Raw genomic sequence first — 14,456 nt, forward strand, 5'->3', positions numbered from 1 at the left:
TGACTTTCATCTTGAACTTACATTTTCTAATAACTGCGCCAACAGTTGTTGCCTTCTCACCAGCTGCTTGCCTATTGTCCTGTAGCCCATCCCAGCCTTGTGCAGGTCTACAATTTTGCCCTGATGTCCTTACACAGCTCTCTGGTTTGGCCATTGTGGGAGAGGTTGGAGTCTGTTTGATTGAGTGTGTGGACAGGTGTCTTTTATACAGGTAACGAGTTCAAACAGGTGCAGTTAGTACAGTAATGAGTGGAGAACAGGAGGGCTTCTTAAAGAAAAACTAACAGGTCTGTGAGAGCCGGAATTCTTACTGGTTGGTAGGTGATCAAATACTTATGTCATGCAATAAATGCAAATTAATTACTTAAAATAATACAATGTGATTTTCTGGATTGTTGTTTTAGATTCCGTCTCTCACAGTTGAAGTGTACCTATGATAAAAATTACAGACCTCTACATGCTTTGTAAGTAGGGAAAACCTGCAAAATCGGCAGTGTATCAATACTTGTTCTCCCCACTGTGTCTAGGAGATATAAGAAAGCTCAGGAAATAAACATTTTTTGGCACAAAACTACTTCCATACTTCCATTCATTTTTTGACCCGTTACAGGGTTACGTCAGATGAGCCCCATGACAGTCGGACATCGAAGTTGTGAGGAGACTGATTTTCGGATGTATGCTGATCTGACAAACAGCATTGTAGCTCTGCCACTTTCCACTGCAGATGGCTGCTCAAGGTGGATGCAGTGGATTGAGACACAGCCCATACAGTATCTCTATCTTAAACAGACAGATTTTGATGGGGATTTTGCATGGACTCACTCTGTGTGCCACAAGTGTTTAACATGATTACCCACATAATGATTACCCCATCTAAGTACCCCACACATACAATTATTTGTAAGGCCCTCAGTCCAGCAGTGAATTTCAAGCACAGATTCACCACAAAGACAAGGAGGTTTTCCAGTGCCCGCAAAAAAGGACACCTTTTGGTAGGACACCTTTGAGCATGGTGAAGTTATTAATTACATTTTTGGATGTATCAATACACCCAGTCATACAAAGATACAGGCTCCTCAGTGGCTGTAGAGGAAGGAAACCGCTCAGGAATTCACCAATGAAGCTAATTGTGATTTTTAAAACAGAGTTTATTGGCTGTGATAGGAAAAACTGAGGATGGATCAACAACATTGTAGTTATTCCACAATACTAGCCTCAAGGACAGAGTGAAAAGAAGGAAGTCTGTACAGAATAAAAAATATTCCAAAACAGGAATCCTGTTTGCAATAGGCACTTTAGCAATACTGCAAATAATGAGGCAAAGAAATTACATTTTTCTCTGAATACAAAGCTTTATATTTGGGCAAATCCAACACAACACATCACCACACATCGCCACTCTTCATATTTTCAAGCATGTTGGTGGCTGCATCATGTTATGGGTGTGCTTGTCATCGGCAAGAACTAGGGAGTTTTTATGATAAAAATGTATGGAATAGAGCTAAGCACAGGCAAAACCCTAGAGGAAACCTGGTTCAGTCTGCTTTCCAACAGACACTGGGAGACAAATTCACCTTTCAGCAGGACAATAACCTAAAACACAAGGCCAAATATACACTGGAGTTGCTTACCAAGACGCCATTGAATGTTCCTGAGTGGCCTGGTTACAGTTTTGACTTGAATCGTCTTGAAAATCTATGGCAAGACATGAAAATGGCTGTCGAGCAATGATCAACAAACAAGTTAAAGAGCTTTAAGAATGTTTTAAAGAATATTGGGCAAATATTGTACAATCAGATGTGCAAAGCTGTGTGCTCACAGCTGTAATCGCTGCCGAAGGGGATTCTAACATGTATTGGCAGGGGATTGAATACGTACAGTATCTAATCAAGATATATTAGTGTTTTATTTTTCCATTATTTTTTTTTTATTTTTTTTTCCTCTTTGAATTACAGAGTATTTTGTGTAGATCGTTGCAAAAAAGTACAATTTAACCTATTTGAATCCCACTTGTATCACAACAAAATTTGGAAAAAGTCAAGGGGTGTGAATACTTTCTGAAGAGACTGTATGTTTTGTGTTGAGTGGCATGTGAGAGGAATTCTGCCAGGTATTCTCTTAGCAGTGATCAGTCAGGAATTACATTTTGTTCTCACTTATTAATCACAAAAATGATTAGTCACACTTTAAACAAAGTGCATATTATGAAGGAATCATTGTATGCCTTATGTAGCCCTTAATAAGGCCTAGCTAGATAAGGCCCACAATGCTTCAAATACCGGTCCTCATCTTCCTCATCTCCCCTCTTTTTTTCTCCTCAGGCCGATGCGGAGAAAAAGAAGACTGACGCATCGGCGGCCCTTCAGAAAGTTAAAGGTACGATGGCTATTTTACTGCAGTGATGGGACACCGTCAGCTCAGTCATGAATTGCTTCCTTTTAGGTGGTTGTAGAATTTATCGTCTCTTTTCTGGATTTTGATCATTAGAGGGTATCAGCCTAATTCTGCTCTGCATGCATTATTTGTGTGTTATTTGTGTTTTACATTTTACACAGGGTATATTTTTGCAGAATTCTGCATGCAGAGTCTCAATTTGGTGTTTGTCCCATTTTGTGAATTCTTGGTTGTTGAGCAGACCCCAGACCTCACAATCTTTCTCTCTCTCAATACATTTTTCCTGCCCTCCCCATTTCCCGCCATGTCTTTCTCTCCTCCTTCCCACCTCTCAATACCCTTTCCTCCTTATCCACCCATTTCCTTCTGTCTTTTTTCCTACCCTCCTGCTTTCCACCCCTCTCTCATTATCCCTCGCTCCCCCTCTAGATGAWCAAGAAGCACAGAAGAAGAAAGCTCAGGAGGAGATCCAGGCGTTGAAACAGCAGATTCTGGAGCGGGACAAGGCACTGTGTGCGTTTGTGGACCAGACCAATGAGGAAGGACGGTAAGAGCAGATACACACCCAGACATTCAGGCACACTCACACACACCCAGTAACACAGTCTTGTGGTCACCATTATGAAAGACTTCTATGGTCACGGTGTACTGTGTGTCATGTAGTTCTGTGGTTACTGGGTGCTCACATGCTATTGATAACTAATGGTTGTTGTTGTTTTCTTTGTTGTTTTGCAGGAAGCTGTGTGGAATCACAGAGGCCCCAAAATGAAGACTTGGACTACACTATCAGCCTCCATCCCTCCCTCATYCTTGCCGTGATGCACACACACCCATACACATCATCGTTGTGCAGCTCATAACATTCACCACCTACAACCACCTTCACTTCACTGTACCTCTCAATACTCAGGAAAATAAAAAACAAGAAGGGTTTGGAAAAKCCAGTCTGAATGTCATGTCTTCATTACATACAGTACACTGTTAGTTTATGTATGCAGGTAAGGAAGGGAGACATTACATTATTTAATTAGTGAGTTTCATCCTATGGTACAGTACATTAATGTAGGAATGACTGAAAGAGGTTAGGGCTAATTCCCTCAGAGATGGAGCAAGGTGTCTCTGAGGTGACTTCTGAATGTTGCAAAGGTTCTAGAGAAGAGTTCTAGAGAAGAGTTCCTAGAGAAGAGTTCTAGAAGAAGTCAGTTCTAGAGAAGTGTGCAGGTGCATGCCCATCTGGTTCAATTGTCTATTAAATATGTATTATGCTAGATGTATGATTGACCTTTATAGTGCATAGATCTATGATTGACCTTTATAGTGCATAGATCTATGATTGACCTTTATAGTGCATAGATCTATGATTGACCTTTATAGTGCATAGATCTATGTTGACCTTTATAGTGCATAGATGTATGATTGACCTTTTTGCATTTGGGTGTGGTGTGCATTAATCAGAGTATATTTTTTTTAAAGATGAATAAAGTGAATATTCAATTACCAGTAATTAACACAATGATTAGCATATTTATATGTTTCCCTTTCTATAATACACATGATTTCCAATGTTCTATTTGTGACACACTTTTGTATGGGTTGATGGTCACTAGACCTGAGCTACTGAAGGTACAAGGACCGAGAAACAACTGATTATTATTGTATTGATGACAACACTGTGTGATTCTGTAGCAGCCGGCAAGTCACTGTCTTTGTATTGACTCCAAGCCTCTCTGGTTGATGTTTTAAAGAACATTTGGTACTGTCTGATTAGAATATGAAGGTTCTGTCTCCAAGAGCCCCGTTGGACATTTTCTATGCTTCTGTTTCTGGAGGTGTCTCCCTGAATGATTGTATTAAACAGAATTGATCTGATTGATATTATCAACGACTGCTCTCCTTGTTGTTTATCTGGAAATTCCAGGTACAGTGGGTGCTGGAACATCAAACATTCTCAGTCTGTGTTAGTCTCCAACCCTGCATTACCAAGTGTCCCAGATATGGCTAGAGGATTGGACCTGTCATTGTGAGCTACAATACAGTATCTTAAATGTAGTGAGCACATATGTTACATAATTACCCCTCAAAGACTGAAGCAAATGACCAGTAGAAGTTCTACTGAATGGACAAATGCCCACTGTGTATCGGTTTACTTTTTTGGTCTTGCTTGCTGTTGACAAGAAGACCTGTTTGTTAACCAATTATGTGTTTTGTTTATGTACAGTGCTACCTCCCTGACTGTCACACAAATTCTGTTTTGTTAAGGTGACATGAGTCATGTGACATGGCCCAGTAATTTGTTACTGGAATGTAAATTGCTTAAAAGTGTACTTTTACAGAATCATTTTATCCACTCTGCTTCTGTACAGATCAGACCTTTTTTTATTTATGTAAATACAACGGTGTAAAACTGTAATCCTAAAGATAAAACACATGTTAAATTGTAAACAAGGTGCTTGTAGATGGCTGTGAGTAAATGTTTTCACATAAATACTTCAAGTATTCTATAGTTGTTCACACATCCTAGCTCCTAGATGGCTTTCAGCGTAAACTTCAGATGGTCGTTGGTGTTGTTATGGGTCTAGTGGAGACTAGAGTCTAGACTCTCTGTTTGTAGATGGTCTTGCCCAGTCTGTTGAGCTCTATGATGTACTGCTGTCTCTCATGCTCCAGGAGGGCCTGCAGTGCTGCTCTACGGACCTGCACACACACAGAAAGCAGACATCATGGAGAGCATGTACTGTAGATACAGGGGAAGCCGTAGTTGAAGTTCTGGTACAAATATGGACAATGCAAGCAATTCATAAGTTTGATAAGTTGGTGTGTCCTATATGGAAAACCTGACAATGTGTGGCCTACGTTTACCCCTACCTGGTGTTACATGTGTAATTGCTCTGACAGTGTAGGTGTGTAAGGACACTGCAATACAAATTAACAAGAATAAGCCCATTAATTTTCCTCAGTCAGAGGAAGAGGTTAGAGATATGATGCTACGAACCTTCATGAAAGAGCTGATAATAGGTTATTTAATGATGTCCCTTAAGAGAACAAGGTCTCTAAAACGGTATGGAGACAGGGATTAGCTTCATGGCAACAACACTAGCTGGATCCTATCCACATGAATTTATACTTCAGTTTCCTGATTTTGCCTTCAAAATAAAAGTCTGCAGTAAAATGCTGTGTCTGGTAAAATGCTGTGTCTGCCAAAATAATATTTTTTTTTCAGCTTTGCATAGTGCATAATGTTAAAATTAGGAGAAATATAATAACTACATGGGGTAAAAATCGAAACTAAAGAGAATTAGTACTTTATATAAATCAAATCAAACATGCGCCAAATCAACAGGGTTAGTAGCCCTTAGTGAAATGCACCATAATTTGCAAATAAATTCATAAAAAAATCCTACAATGTGATTTTCTGGATTTTTTTTCTCAATTTGTCTGTCATAGTTGAAGTGTATATGATGAAAATTACAGGCCTCTCTCATCTTTTAAGTGGGAGAACTTGCACAATTGGTGGCTGACTAAATACTTTTTGCCCCACTGTATGTTGATTGTATGATTCTTGCTTATTTACTGGTGCTATTGTTTAAGGATGCAATTTGAAATGTAATGTTTAAGAAAAAAGTACTGTATGTTTGTATTGACAGACAAACTGCACACAGGAAAGCGATTGATTGTGTGTCCATAAAACCAGGGCCCAGTCTACTCACTAGAGTTCCTAGAATACAAATCAGATGAGTTAGAACAAAAAGCTAGGTCATAGGAGTGTTGCTGTACTTTTACTGTGGTCAAACATCTTAAAATGGGGTGCCTGAGACACTATACGATTTTTTGTGCAGATGTAAAAATGGGGTGGGAGTACTCAGGGTCTGTAGAATGTAATGGTGTCATTTCATGGGACTCTGAATAATAGAGTGTTGCTGGCCTTTTACTCCACCCGTTCCATTGGCCAAGATGCAAATCACTGTATAAGGAATACATGTTGGCTTATAGAGCAAGAACTATTCTAGGTGTCGCAGTAGAAGCATTGTAGGGAATACTCAGTAGGGTCTGTAGAATGTATATATGGTGTCATTTCATTGGGCTCTGAATAATACAGAGTGTTCTTCCTGTACAGTGCTATATTTGTACCTGATAGTGTCCAGGCACCCCATTTTAAGCTGTTTGACAACAGTGGAAATTAAATCAAATTAAATGTACACGTGTTAAGCAGATGTTATTGTTGGTGTAGCGAAATGCTTGTTGTTCTAGCTCTAACAGTGCAGTAATATCTAAGAGTAATATCTAACAATTTCACAGCAATACACACAATCTAGTAAAGGAAAGGAATTAAGAATATATAAATATTTGGGCGAGCAATGTCAGAGCGGCATAGACTAAGATACAGTAGAATACAGTATATACATATGAGATGAGTAATGCAAAATATGTAAACATTAATTAACGTGACTAGTGTTCCATTATTAAAGTGGCCTCTAATGTGCTACTGATGGCTATTTAACAGTATCTAACAGTTTGATGGCCTTGAGATAGAAGCTGTTTTTCAGTCTCTCAGTCTCAGCTTTGATGCACCTGTACTGACCTCGCCTTCTGGATGATAGCGGGGTGAACAGGCAGTGGCTCGGGTGGTTGTTGTCCTTGTCCTTTTTGCCCTTCCTGTGACATCGGGTGCTGTAGGTGTCCTGGAGGGCAGGTAGTTTGCCCCCGGTGATGCGTTGGGCAGACCGCACCACCCTCTGGAGAGCCCTGCGGTTTGTGTGCAGTGCAGTTGCCGTACCAGACAGTGATACAGCCTGACAGGATGCTCTCAATTGTGCATCTGTAAAGGTTTGTGAGGGTTTTAGGTACCAAGCCAAATTTCTTCAGCCTCCTGAGGTTGAAGAGGTGCTGTTGCGCCTTCTTCACCACACTGTCTGTGTAGGTGGACCATTTCAGTTTGTCAGTGATGTGTACGCAAGGAACTTGAAGCTTTCCACCTTCTCCACTGTGGTCACATCGATGTGGATAGGGGGGTGCTCCCTCTGCTGTTTCCTGAAATCCACGATCAGCTCCTTTGTTTTGTTGACGTTGGGTGAGAGATTATTTTCCTGTCACCACACTCCCAGGGTCATCACCTCCTCCCTGTAGGCTGTCTCTTCATTGTTGGTAATCAGGCCTACTACTGTTGTGTCATCTGCAGACTTGATGATTGAGTTGGAGGCATGCATGGTCACGCAGTCATGGGTGAACAGGGAGTACAGGAGGGGGCTGAGCATGCATCCTTGTGAAGTGGAGCGGAGGTGAAGTGAAGTGGAGGTGTTTTTTCCTACAGTACCTTCACCACCTGGGGGCGGCCCGTCAGGAAGTCCAGGACCCAGTTGCACAGGGTGGGGTTCAGACCCAGGGCCTCAAGCTTAATGATGAGCTTGGAGGGTACTATGGTGTTGAATGCTGAGCTATCTTGATCTGTATTATTCAGAGCCCTATGGAATTACACCATATATACATTCTACAGACCCTACTGAGTATTCCCTACAACACTTCTACTGCGGCACCTAGAATAGTATTTGCTCTATAAGTCAATATGTATTCCATACACATTGATTTGCATCGGGGGCATTTAGGCTTTTCTGCTATTACTTGCAGACATTTATATTGAACATTCTGAAATTCTGTGACCCGAAAGTACTTTTTTAGTGTTGCTGAGGAGAGAGGGCCCTGTTTCAGCACCCCTCCACTCCCTCACCATCGTCAGAGCAGCCTTTCCCAGCTCAGTCTCTCTCTGCTGGGTCAGCTCTCTCAACTTCAGGGTCTTCATGGAACCAGCCTGGGTGGAGACCTCAAACTCAGCCTTTTGCATCACACCACAGATACTGAGAGAGAGAGAGAGAGAGAGAGAAAGAGAGAGAAAGAAAGAGAGAGAGGGGGGGGGGGTCCTTTCACTACAGTTCTTTCACTACATTGAGAAGTGAAAGGACTGTAACTTCAAGATATTTCAGGGAAAACGTATCAAACGTTGCAGTTACAATTAGCCCAACAGTACAGAACTGTATAGTTTACACACCTGTCCAGCTCTGCAATGCGGTTAGTCATCTCGCCATCTTTCTTTAAAAGAGTGAAAATGCAGACTATAACACATTTCCAGCCACTTAGCTATAGGTATCTGACCACTTTTTTGTCTGTGTGTTGCTAGTATTGACACGCTTACCTTGATTCTGTCTCTCGCCCTCTGCACACGTTTGTTTTTGGAACGTCGTTCCTCACAACCAAACATCCTGCTGGCAGTTTATTTGAAGTAAATAGTCACAAAGTATCTTGCTTTAACAAAAACTGCACAATAAACGAATAAATGGTCAAAAAAATGTCAGCGTCTCAATAGATGAATTAGAGTCTGTCTACGTTGGCATGGTAACTAACCTATGTAGCCGGAAATATCATTCCTTCGCTGCCAATTACAGTGAACGATACAGATCACATGACCAGGATGACGCGTGTTGCCCGTCGTCGTTCCTTGTGCAGGAAGTGGTAACATGACCAGTATGACGCGTGTTGCCCGTCGTCGTTCCTTGTGCAGGAAGTGGTAACATGGGGCGATGAGATACACATGAAAGTCATTCTACCGGCAAAACCAGAGGCGAGACAAAATTGACAAAAGCTCCGTATTTATCCTCCTGTTGTTAGTTTGTTACAGTAGAAAGTTATAGTGCGATGTTAGGTTTGATTCTGAATGTGTATTGCTATCATACAACAGCCACTAACTAGTCAGTAAAGCTAAAGGGCTAGCTAGTAGTAACCGTAACTTTACAGTAGGTAGCTAGTTTACATTAGCTAATTTACTTGTAGTTACATCAGAATAGGGCTTGGCAATCTTACCCCAACATTGTCATCATGATACGAACAGGAGTGCAGCAGATGGCCAGGGGACTGTGCCAAATAATGGGACGTGAAATCTCAAAGGGAAATTTCAACACCAACATCAGACAACAAATGACTCCAAGAGGGACTTTCCAGCTTCCCTGGTCCTCTATCAACAGTGTCCGAACCATGGCGGTAGGTCCAGAAACACACACACAGTCACACACATTTAGCTAGCTACAAACAGCCATYACATTAGTGTAYCCTACTGTCAAGGGCAATGTGAGTGAGAACATGTGAGTCATGATTCYTCTTACCTAAACATTTGTCATGGTTCCCTTTTCCCTAACGTTACTGCCGATAGAAACAGTATTTTTTCCCCACAATGTGCATTGTGAACTGTGCTGTAAWGWATTTCYTTCTGGATGTTTCTGCCYTGTCATGCTGTTKTGTTGTCATACAGTGGGACCCCKTGTACTCYGTCAGATAATACTGTAARAAAGTATGGATGAGYGTGTAATAGTAGTGWTTGTCCACTAGGTGCTGCCCTGGCCTTTCTCTTTCCAGCCACGGGACTTCAGCCTGCCCAACTRGTCCTGGGGCTCCGACATGAGGCGTCTGTATGAGCACTATAACAGCCAGTGTGAGGTAGAGACAGATGACGGAGAGAAGAAGTGGGGGGTCTGGAGAAGACTGCCCAGCTATAACCGCTCCCTCAAGTACGCCACAGGTACAGGAAGGGTTTCTTTCACATGGATGGAGTGTGTGTGTGTGTACGAAAATGCATGCACTCACTACTTACTGTAAGTCGCTCTGGACAAGATAAATTACTAAAATGTGGCGTAAAAAAAAGTGTTTGTATAACCCTGTCTCTCTCATATCCTGGGCATAGTGTCTGAGTAAGATGTTGTGTGTATGTGTGTAACTCTGTGTGTCTCTTCTTCCAAGGTGGGGTGTATTTGAGTAAGATCATTCAGTCGAAGGCGCGTCTGTTCACACGGAACATCAGGGAGTACGGGGGGACGTTCGAGTACGTCGTGTTTGTCAACAAGCAGGAGCAGAAGTGTGTGTGTGTGTTCCAGGCTGGCCACCTACTGGAGGGAGTGTCACCCACCCTCACGTGTTGGTTGTGTTTTAGACGTGTGTCATTAGACTTTCAGTCATTCTGAAGTGTTCTCTCAGTCTTAGTATGTTTCTCTCTTTTCCCTCATCCTTCTCTCTCTCTCTCTCTCTCTCACTCTCCTTCTCCCTCTCTTTCTCTCTCACTCTCTTTCTCTCTCCTCCCTCTCTCTCTCTCCTTCTCCCTCGCTCTCTCTCCTTCTTCTCTCAGGGCTGTTTCTGTCAATCACAATGGGACACCTATTAGGAGGATGATGGATAGGCCAACTCATCGACCAACCAGACGCTACAAACACACATCAGAAACAGCACTGACTTCCTAGGGGGTGTGTTTGTCTGCACACAAATGTTTGGGTGTATATCAGTACCTGAGTGTGGGAGTGTGTATCCTTGAGTGTGTGCACGCATGCATGTGTGTGTGTGTGGTTCTGACTGTCAGATCCAGTAATCTTCTTAACTCTAGCAGTTTGCCTGAGACACCTGATGCCTTGCGCTCCACTGACATAGCATACAGATACTGTATATCATAGACACAACCGGTTGTGGATATTMTACCTCTCTTTCTCCACTGTTACACACTCCTGGACAACCAGCTCCAGTCAGAGTGAAGGACATAACCTCTGGTATATTATATTTAGGTCGAGGCTGTGGATACAACTTTTCTGAACCCTTCTTCCCGACAGCTAAAGGTCCCGACACTTCTGCATGTGCAGGATTCTCTACTTTACGCACCTCCCTTCACATTTCTCAGTCAATTGTGAATGATAATCTTCATGTTTTACCAGTGAAACGTCCATGCAGCATCTGCATACCTGTGTCTAGTTTCAATCATAGCACATATTTTGCCTAGTGGCACGTGCTGTTGAGTTTTGGCCACATGAGAGAAAAATGTGCCCATTTGCACAATCATTCTAAAATCTCATAGGAAATGAGGTGGTGTTTTTGTCTTACAGTAATTTTATACTACACTATTATATTGGGTTCTGTTATGTAGAATACCATCATTGTGTGATCTGGCAGACATTGATTCAGCTTTGATCTAACTTTATGAAACGCGCACCATTCACCAGAGTAGCTTGTTCTGTAGTAGAACAGAGACTGTGTGTAAAGAAGCTTCGGGACCTTTAGCTGTCGGAATGAGGGSTCTAGAAAAGTTGGATCCACAGCCACTCTGATATATTTAATAGATAGTTTATTTTTTGTATTTTATTTYTATAATTKMMAATAATTTATTYGGCCTTTTACAGTTTGAGYTTTMAYTCATTGCTGATATGTTATTTTGTGACCAGTATGACCTCTTGAATAAAGCCTTACCTCTTGGGTACTGTAGARMGTTTTTCTATGGTATCTGGCTCAATGTGGGATACCTTTTCCATTCTCACTGGTCCATGTGTTATAAACAACCTTCAGACAGACTGATGTCATACAGACCCTTTTTTTTTTTTTTTCATCTGTCGACCTCTCTCTACGAATCTACATCTCCCTCTCACCTCTTCTTCCTTCTTTCCACTCTTCTTTCCTTCCTCTCTGTCACTGTCTGTCTCCCTCTCACTCTTTATTTGTCAGTCTATCTTGTCTCTGACCCCTCCCTCTTTGTGAATGATCCCCTTCCAGTAAGAAATGAATGACAGTCAGCATTACCGTAAAAACTGACACATTGTCCACATCACAGAGTTCAGAGGATTCTGTCAGCATAAACCCAGCAGACCACATAGCCTTAACCAGCACTCTCACTACTGAGACTGGCTCTGAGGACAAAACATAGTCATACTGGTCCCAATCTGCCCTTTCAAAATGCTACTTTTATTAGACTCTTAGGGTATCGTTGTCACGACTTTAACCGAGGCAGGCTCTCCTTCCCGTTCGGGTGGCGCTCGGCGGTCGTCGTCACCGGCCTACTAGCTGCTACTGACTCTTTTTCCTCCCTCCTTTGTGTTTATGGTTATCACCTGGTTTGAGGGAATTAGCAATCAGGGTGGCTTTATTAGTCAGCCAGCCTGTCTGCTTCTTTGTGCGGGATTGTTCGTCTGTTTCTTTGGATTTCGGGAGTGGTTCGTGTGTGTGTACTGGTTTTGTCTTCATGTTGGAAGACAGGTGTTTATTTGACACCCAGTAGTCCGGTTTGGACATTGTTTGTGTACGAGTTGGGAATTAAACTCAACTATTGAAGCTCTGCTGTTCCTGCGTCTGATTCCACAAACACCCCGACACCTAGAGGGTTACAATCGTAGGCACCCATTTACACACATAGTAGGCATGGTACGAACTCATAATAGTAGGAATGGTAACGAACTCATAATAGTAGGCATGGTAACGAACTCATAATACTAGGGCATGGTAACGAACTGATACTAGTAGGCATGGTACGAACTGATACTAGTAGGCATGGTAACTAACTGATACAATAGGCATGGTAATAACTGATACTAGTAGGCATGGTAACTAACTGATAGTAGCAGTCATGGTAACTAACTGATAGTAGCTGTCATGGTAATGAACTGATAGTAGCAGTCATGGTAATGAACTGATACTAGTAGGCATGGTAACTAACTGATACTAGTAAGCAATGGTACTACTGATACTAGTAGGCATGGTAACTAACTGATACTAGTAGGCATGGTAACTAACTGATACGAGTAGGCATGGTAACTAACTGATACTAGTAGGCATGGTAACTAACTGATACTAGTAGGCATGGTAACTAACTGATCTAGTAGGCATGGTAATGAACTGATACTAGTAGGCATGGTAACTAACTGATACTAGTAGGCATGTACGACTGATACTAGTAGGCATGGTAACTAACTGATACTAGTAGGCATGGTAACTAACTGATACTACTAGGCATGGTAACTAACTGATCGAGTAGGCATGGTAACTAACTGATACTAGTAAGGCATGGTAACTAACTGATACTAGTAGGCATGGTAACTAACTGATACTAGTAGGCTGGTAACTAACTGATACTAGTAGGCATGGTAACTAACTGATACTAGTAGGCATGGTAACTAACTGATACTAGTAGGCATGGTAACTAACTGATATCTAGGCATGGTAACTAACTCTGATACTAGTAGGCATGGTAACTAACTGATAATATAGGCATGGTAACTAACTGTAATACTAGGCATGGTAACTGATAATACTAGGCATGGTACTACTGATACTGTAAGCATGGTAACTAACTGATACTAGTAGGCATGGTAACTAACTGATAATACTAGGCATGGTAACTAACTGATAATACTAGGCATGGTAACTAACTGATACTAGTAAGCATGGTAACTAATGATAAAGCTGGCATGGTACTACTGATATACTAGGCATGGTAACTAACTGGATACTAGTTAGCATGGTAACTAACTGATAATACTAGGCATGGTAAACTGATACTAGTAGGCCATGGTAACAACTGATAATACGTAGGCATGGTAATAACTGATACTAGTAAGCATGGTAACTATCTGATACTAGTAGGCATGGTAACTAACTGATACTAGTGGCATGGTAACTAACTGATACTAGTAAGCATGGTAATACTGATATACTAGGCATGATAACTAACTGATAGTAGTAGGCATGGTAACTAGCTGATACTAGTAGCATGGTAACTAACTGATATACTAGGCATGGTAACTAACTGATATAGTAGCATGGTAACTAACTGATACTAGTAGACATGGTAACTAACTGATACTAGTAAGCATGGTAACTAACTGATAATACTAGGCATGGTAACTAACTGATACTAGTAGGCATGGTAACTAGCTGATACTAGTAGGCATGGTAATAACTGATAATCTAGGCATGGTAACTAACTGATCTAGTAAGCATGGTAACTAACTGATAATACTAGGCATGGTAACTAACTGATACTAGTAGGCATGGTAACTAACTGATAATACTAGGCATGGTAACTAACTGATAGTAGTAGACATGGTAATGAACTGATACTAGTAGGCATGGTAACTACTGATAGTAGTAGGCATGGTAACTAGCTGATACTAGTAGCATGGTAATAACTGATAATATAGGCTGGTAATAACTGATATACTGGCATGGTAACTAACGTAATCCTGGCATGTAACTACTGATAATACTAGGCATGGTAA

The 14,456-nt window shown here is 41.5% G+C and overlaps 3 protein-coding genes across 5 annotated transcripts in view; 2 read left to right on the forward strand and 1 right to left on the reverse strand.

Annotated features, from left to right (window-relative positions):
- The window catches only part of si:dkey-87o1.2 (uncharacterized), a 13,111-nt gene extending 9,773 nt beyond the window's left edge, over positions 1-3,338 (forward strand). Inside the window, exons 3-5 of the mRNA XM_023988615.2 lie at positions 2,322-2,376; positions 2,824-2,941; positions 3,130-3,338. Coding sequence (XP_023844383.1) covers positions 2,322-2,376; positions 2,824-2,941; positions 3,130-3,163 — 207 coding nt within the window. The 3' untranslated portion in view covers positions 3,164-3,338. The remainder of the gene's footprint in view (positions 1-2,321; positions 2,377-2,823; positions 2,942-3,129) is intronic.
- A 1,342-nt stretch (positions 3,339-4,680) lies between these two features.
- Positions 4,681-9,296, reverse strand: LOC111964815 (uncharacterized). Of its 2 annotated transcripts, XM_023988617.2 has the most exons (6): positions 9,244-9,296; positions 8,788-8,880; positions 8,579-8,648; positions 8,435-8,475; positions 8,117-8,243; positions 4,681-5,088 (listed from the first exon to the last, which is right to left on the reverse strand). In XM_023988617.2, the coding sequence occupies exons 3-6, from the start codon at positions 8,642-8,644 to the stop codon at positions 4,987-4,989; spliced, it is 336 nt and encodes a 111-aa protein (XP_023844385.1). In that variant the 5' UTR covers positions 8,645-8,648; positions 8,788-8,880; positions 9,244-9,296; the 3' UTR covers positions 4,681-4,986. The 2 variants fall into 2 exon arrangements, with proteins under 2 accessions (XP_023844385.1, XP_070299954.1); XM_070443853.1 differs by lacking the exons at positions 8,788-8,880; positions 9,244-9,296 and having other exon boundaries at positions 8,579-8,781.
- them4 (thioesterase superfamily member 4) lies at positions 8,906-11,673 on the forward strand. Of its 2 annotated transcripts, XM_070443851.1 has the most exons (5): positions 8,906-9,004; positions 9,272-9,420; positions 9,766-9,955; positions 10,174-10,347; positions 10,556-11,673. In XM_070443851.1, exons 2-5 carry the CDS (start codon positions 9,283-9,285, stop codon positions 10,597-10,599), a joined length of 546 nt encoding a protein of 181 aa, XP_070299952.1. In that variant the 5' UTR covers positions 8,906-9,004; positions 9,272-9,282; the 3' UTR covers positions 10,600-11,673. The 2 variants fall into 2 exon arrangements, with proteins under 2 accessions (XP_070299952.1, XP_023844377.1); XM_023988609.2 differs by lacking the exon at positions 8,906-9,004 and having other exon boundaries at positions 9,259-9,420.
- The last annotated feature ends 2,783 nt before the right edge of the window (positions 11,674-14,456 follow it).

Source organism: Salvelinus sp. IW2-2015, linkage group LG6.1 (assembly GCF_002910315.2).
Source record: "Salvelinus sp. IW2-2015 linkage group LG6.1, ASM291031v2, whole genome shotgun sequence".
Classification (NCBI taxonomy): Eukaryota; Metazoa; Chordata; class Actinopteri; order Salmoniformes; family Salmonidae; genus Salvelinus; species Salvelinus sp. IW2-2015.

Coding starts and splice junctions, on each gene's coding strand:
- LOC111964815 (XM_023988617.2), bottom strand. CDS start 8,644: ATGTTTGGTTGTGAGGAACGACGTTCCAAAAACAAACGTGTGCAGAGG. Junction 8,476..8,578: donor GGGCGAGAGACAGAATCAAG/GTAAGCGTGTCA, acceptor ACTCTTTTAAAG/AAAGATGGCGAGATGACTAA. Junction 8,244..8,434: donor CGCATTGCAGAGCTGGACAG/GTGTGTAAACTA, acceptor TCTCTCTCTCAG/TATCTGTGGTGTGATGCAAA.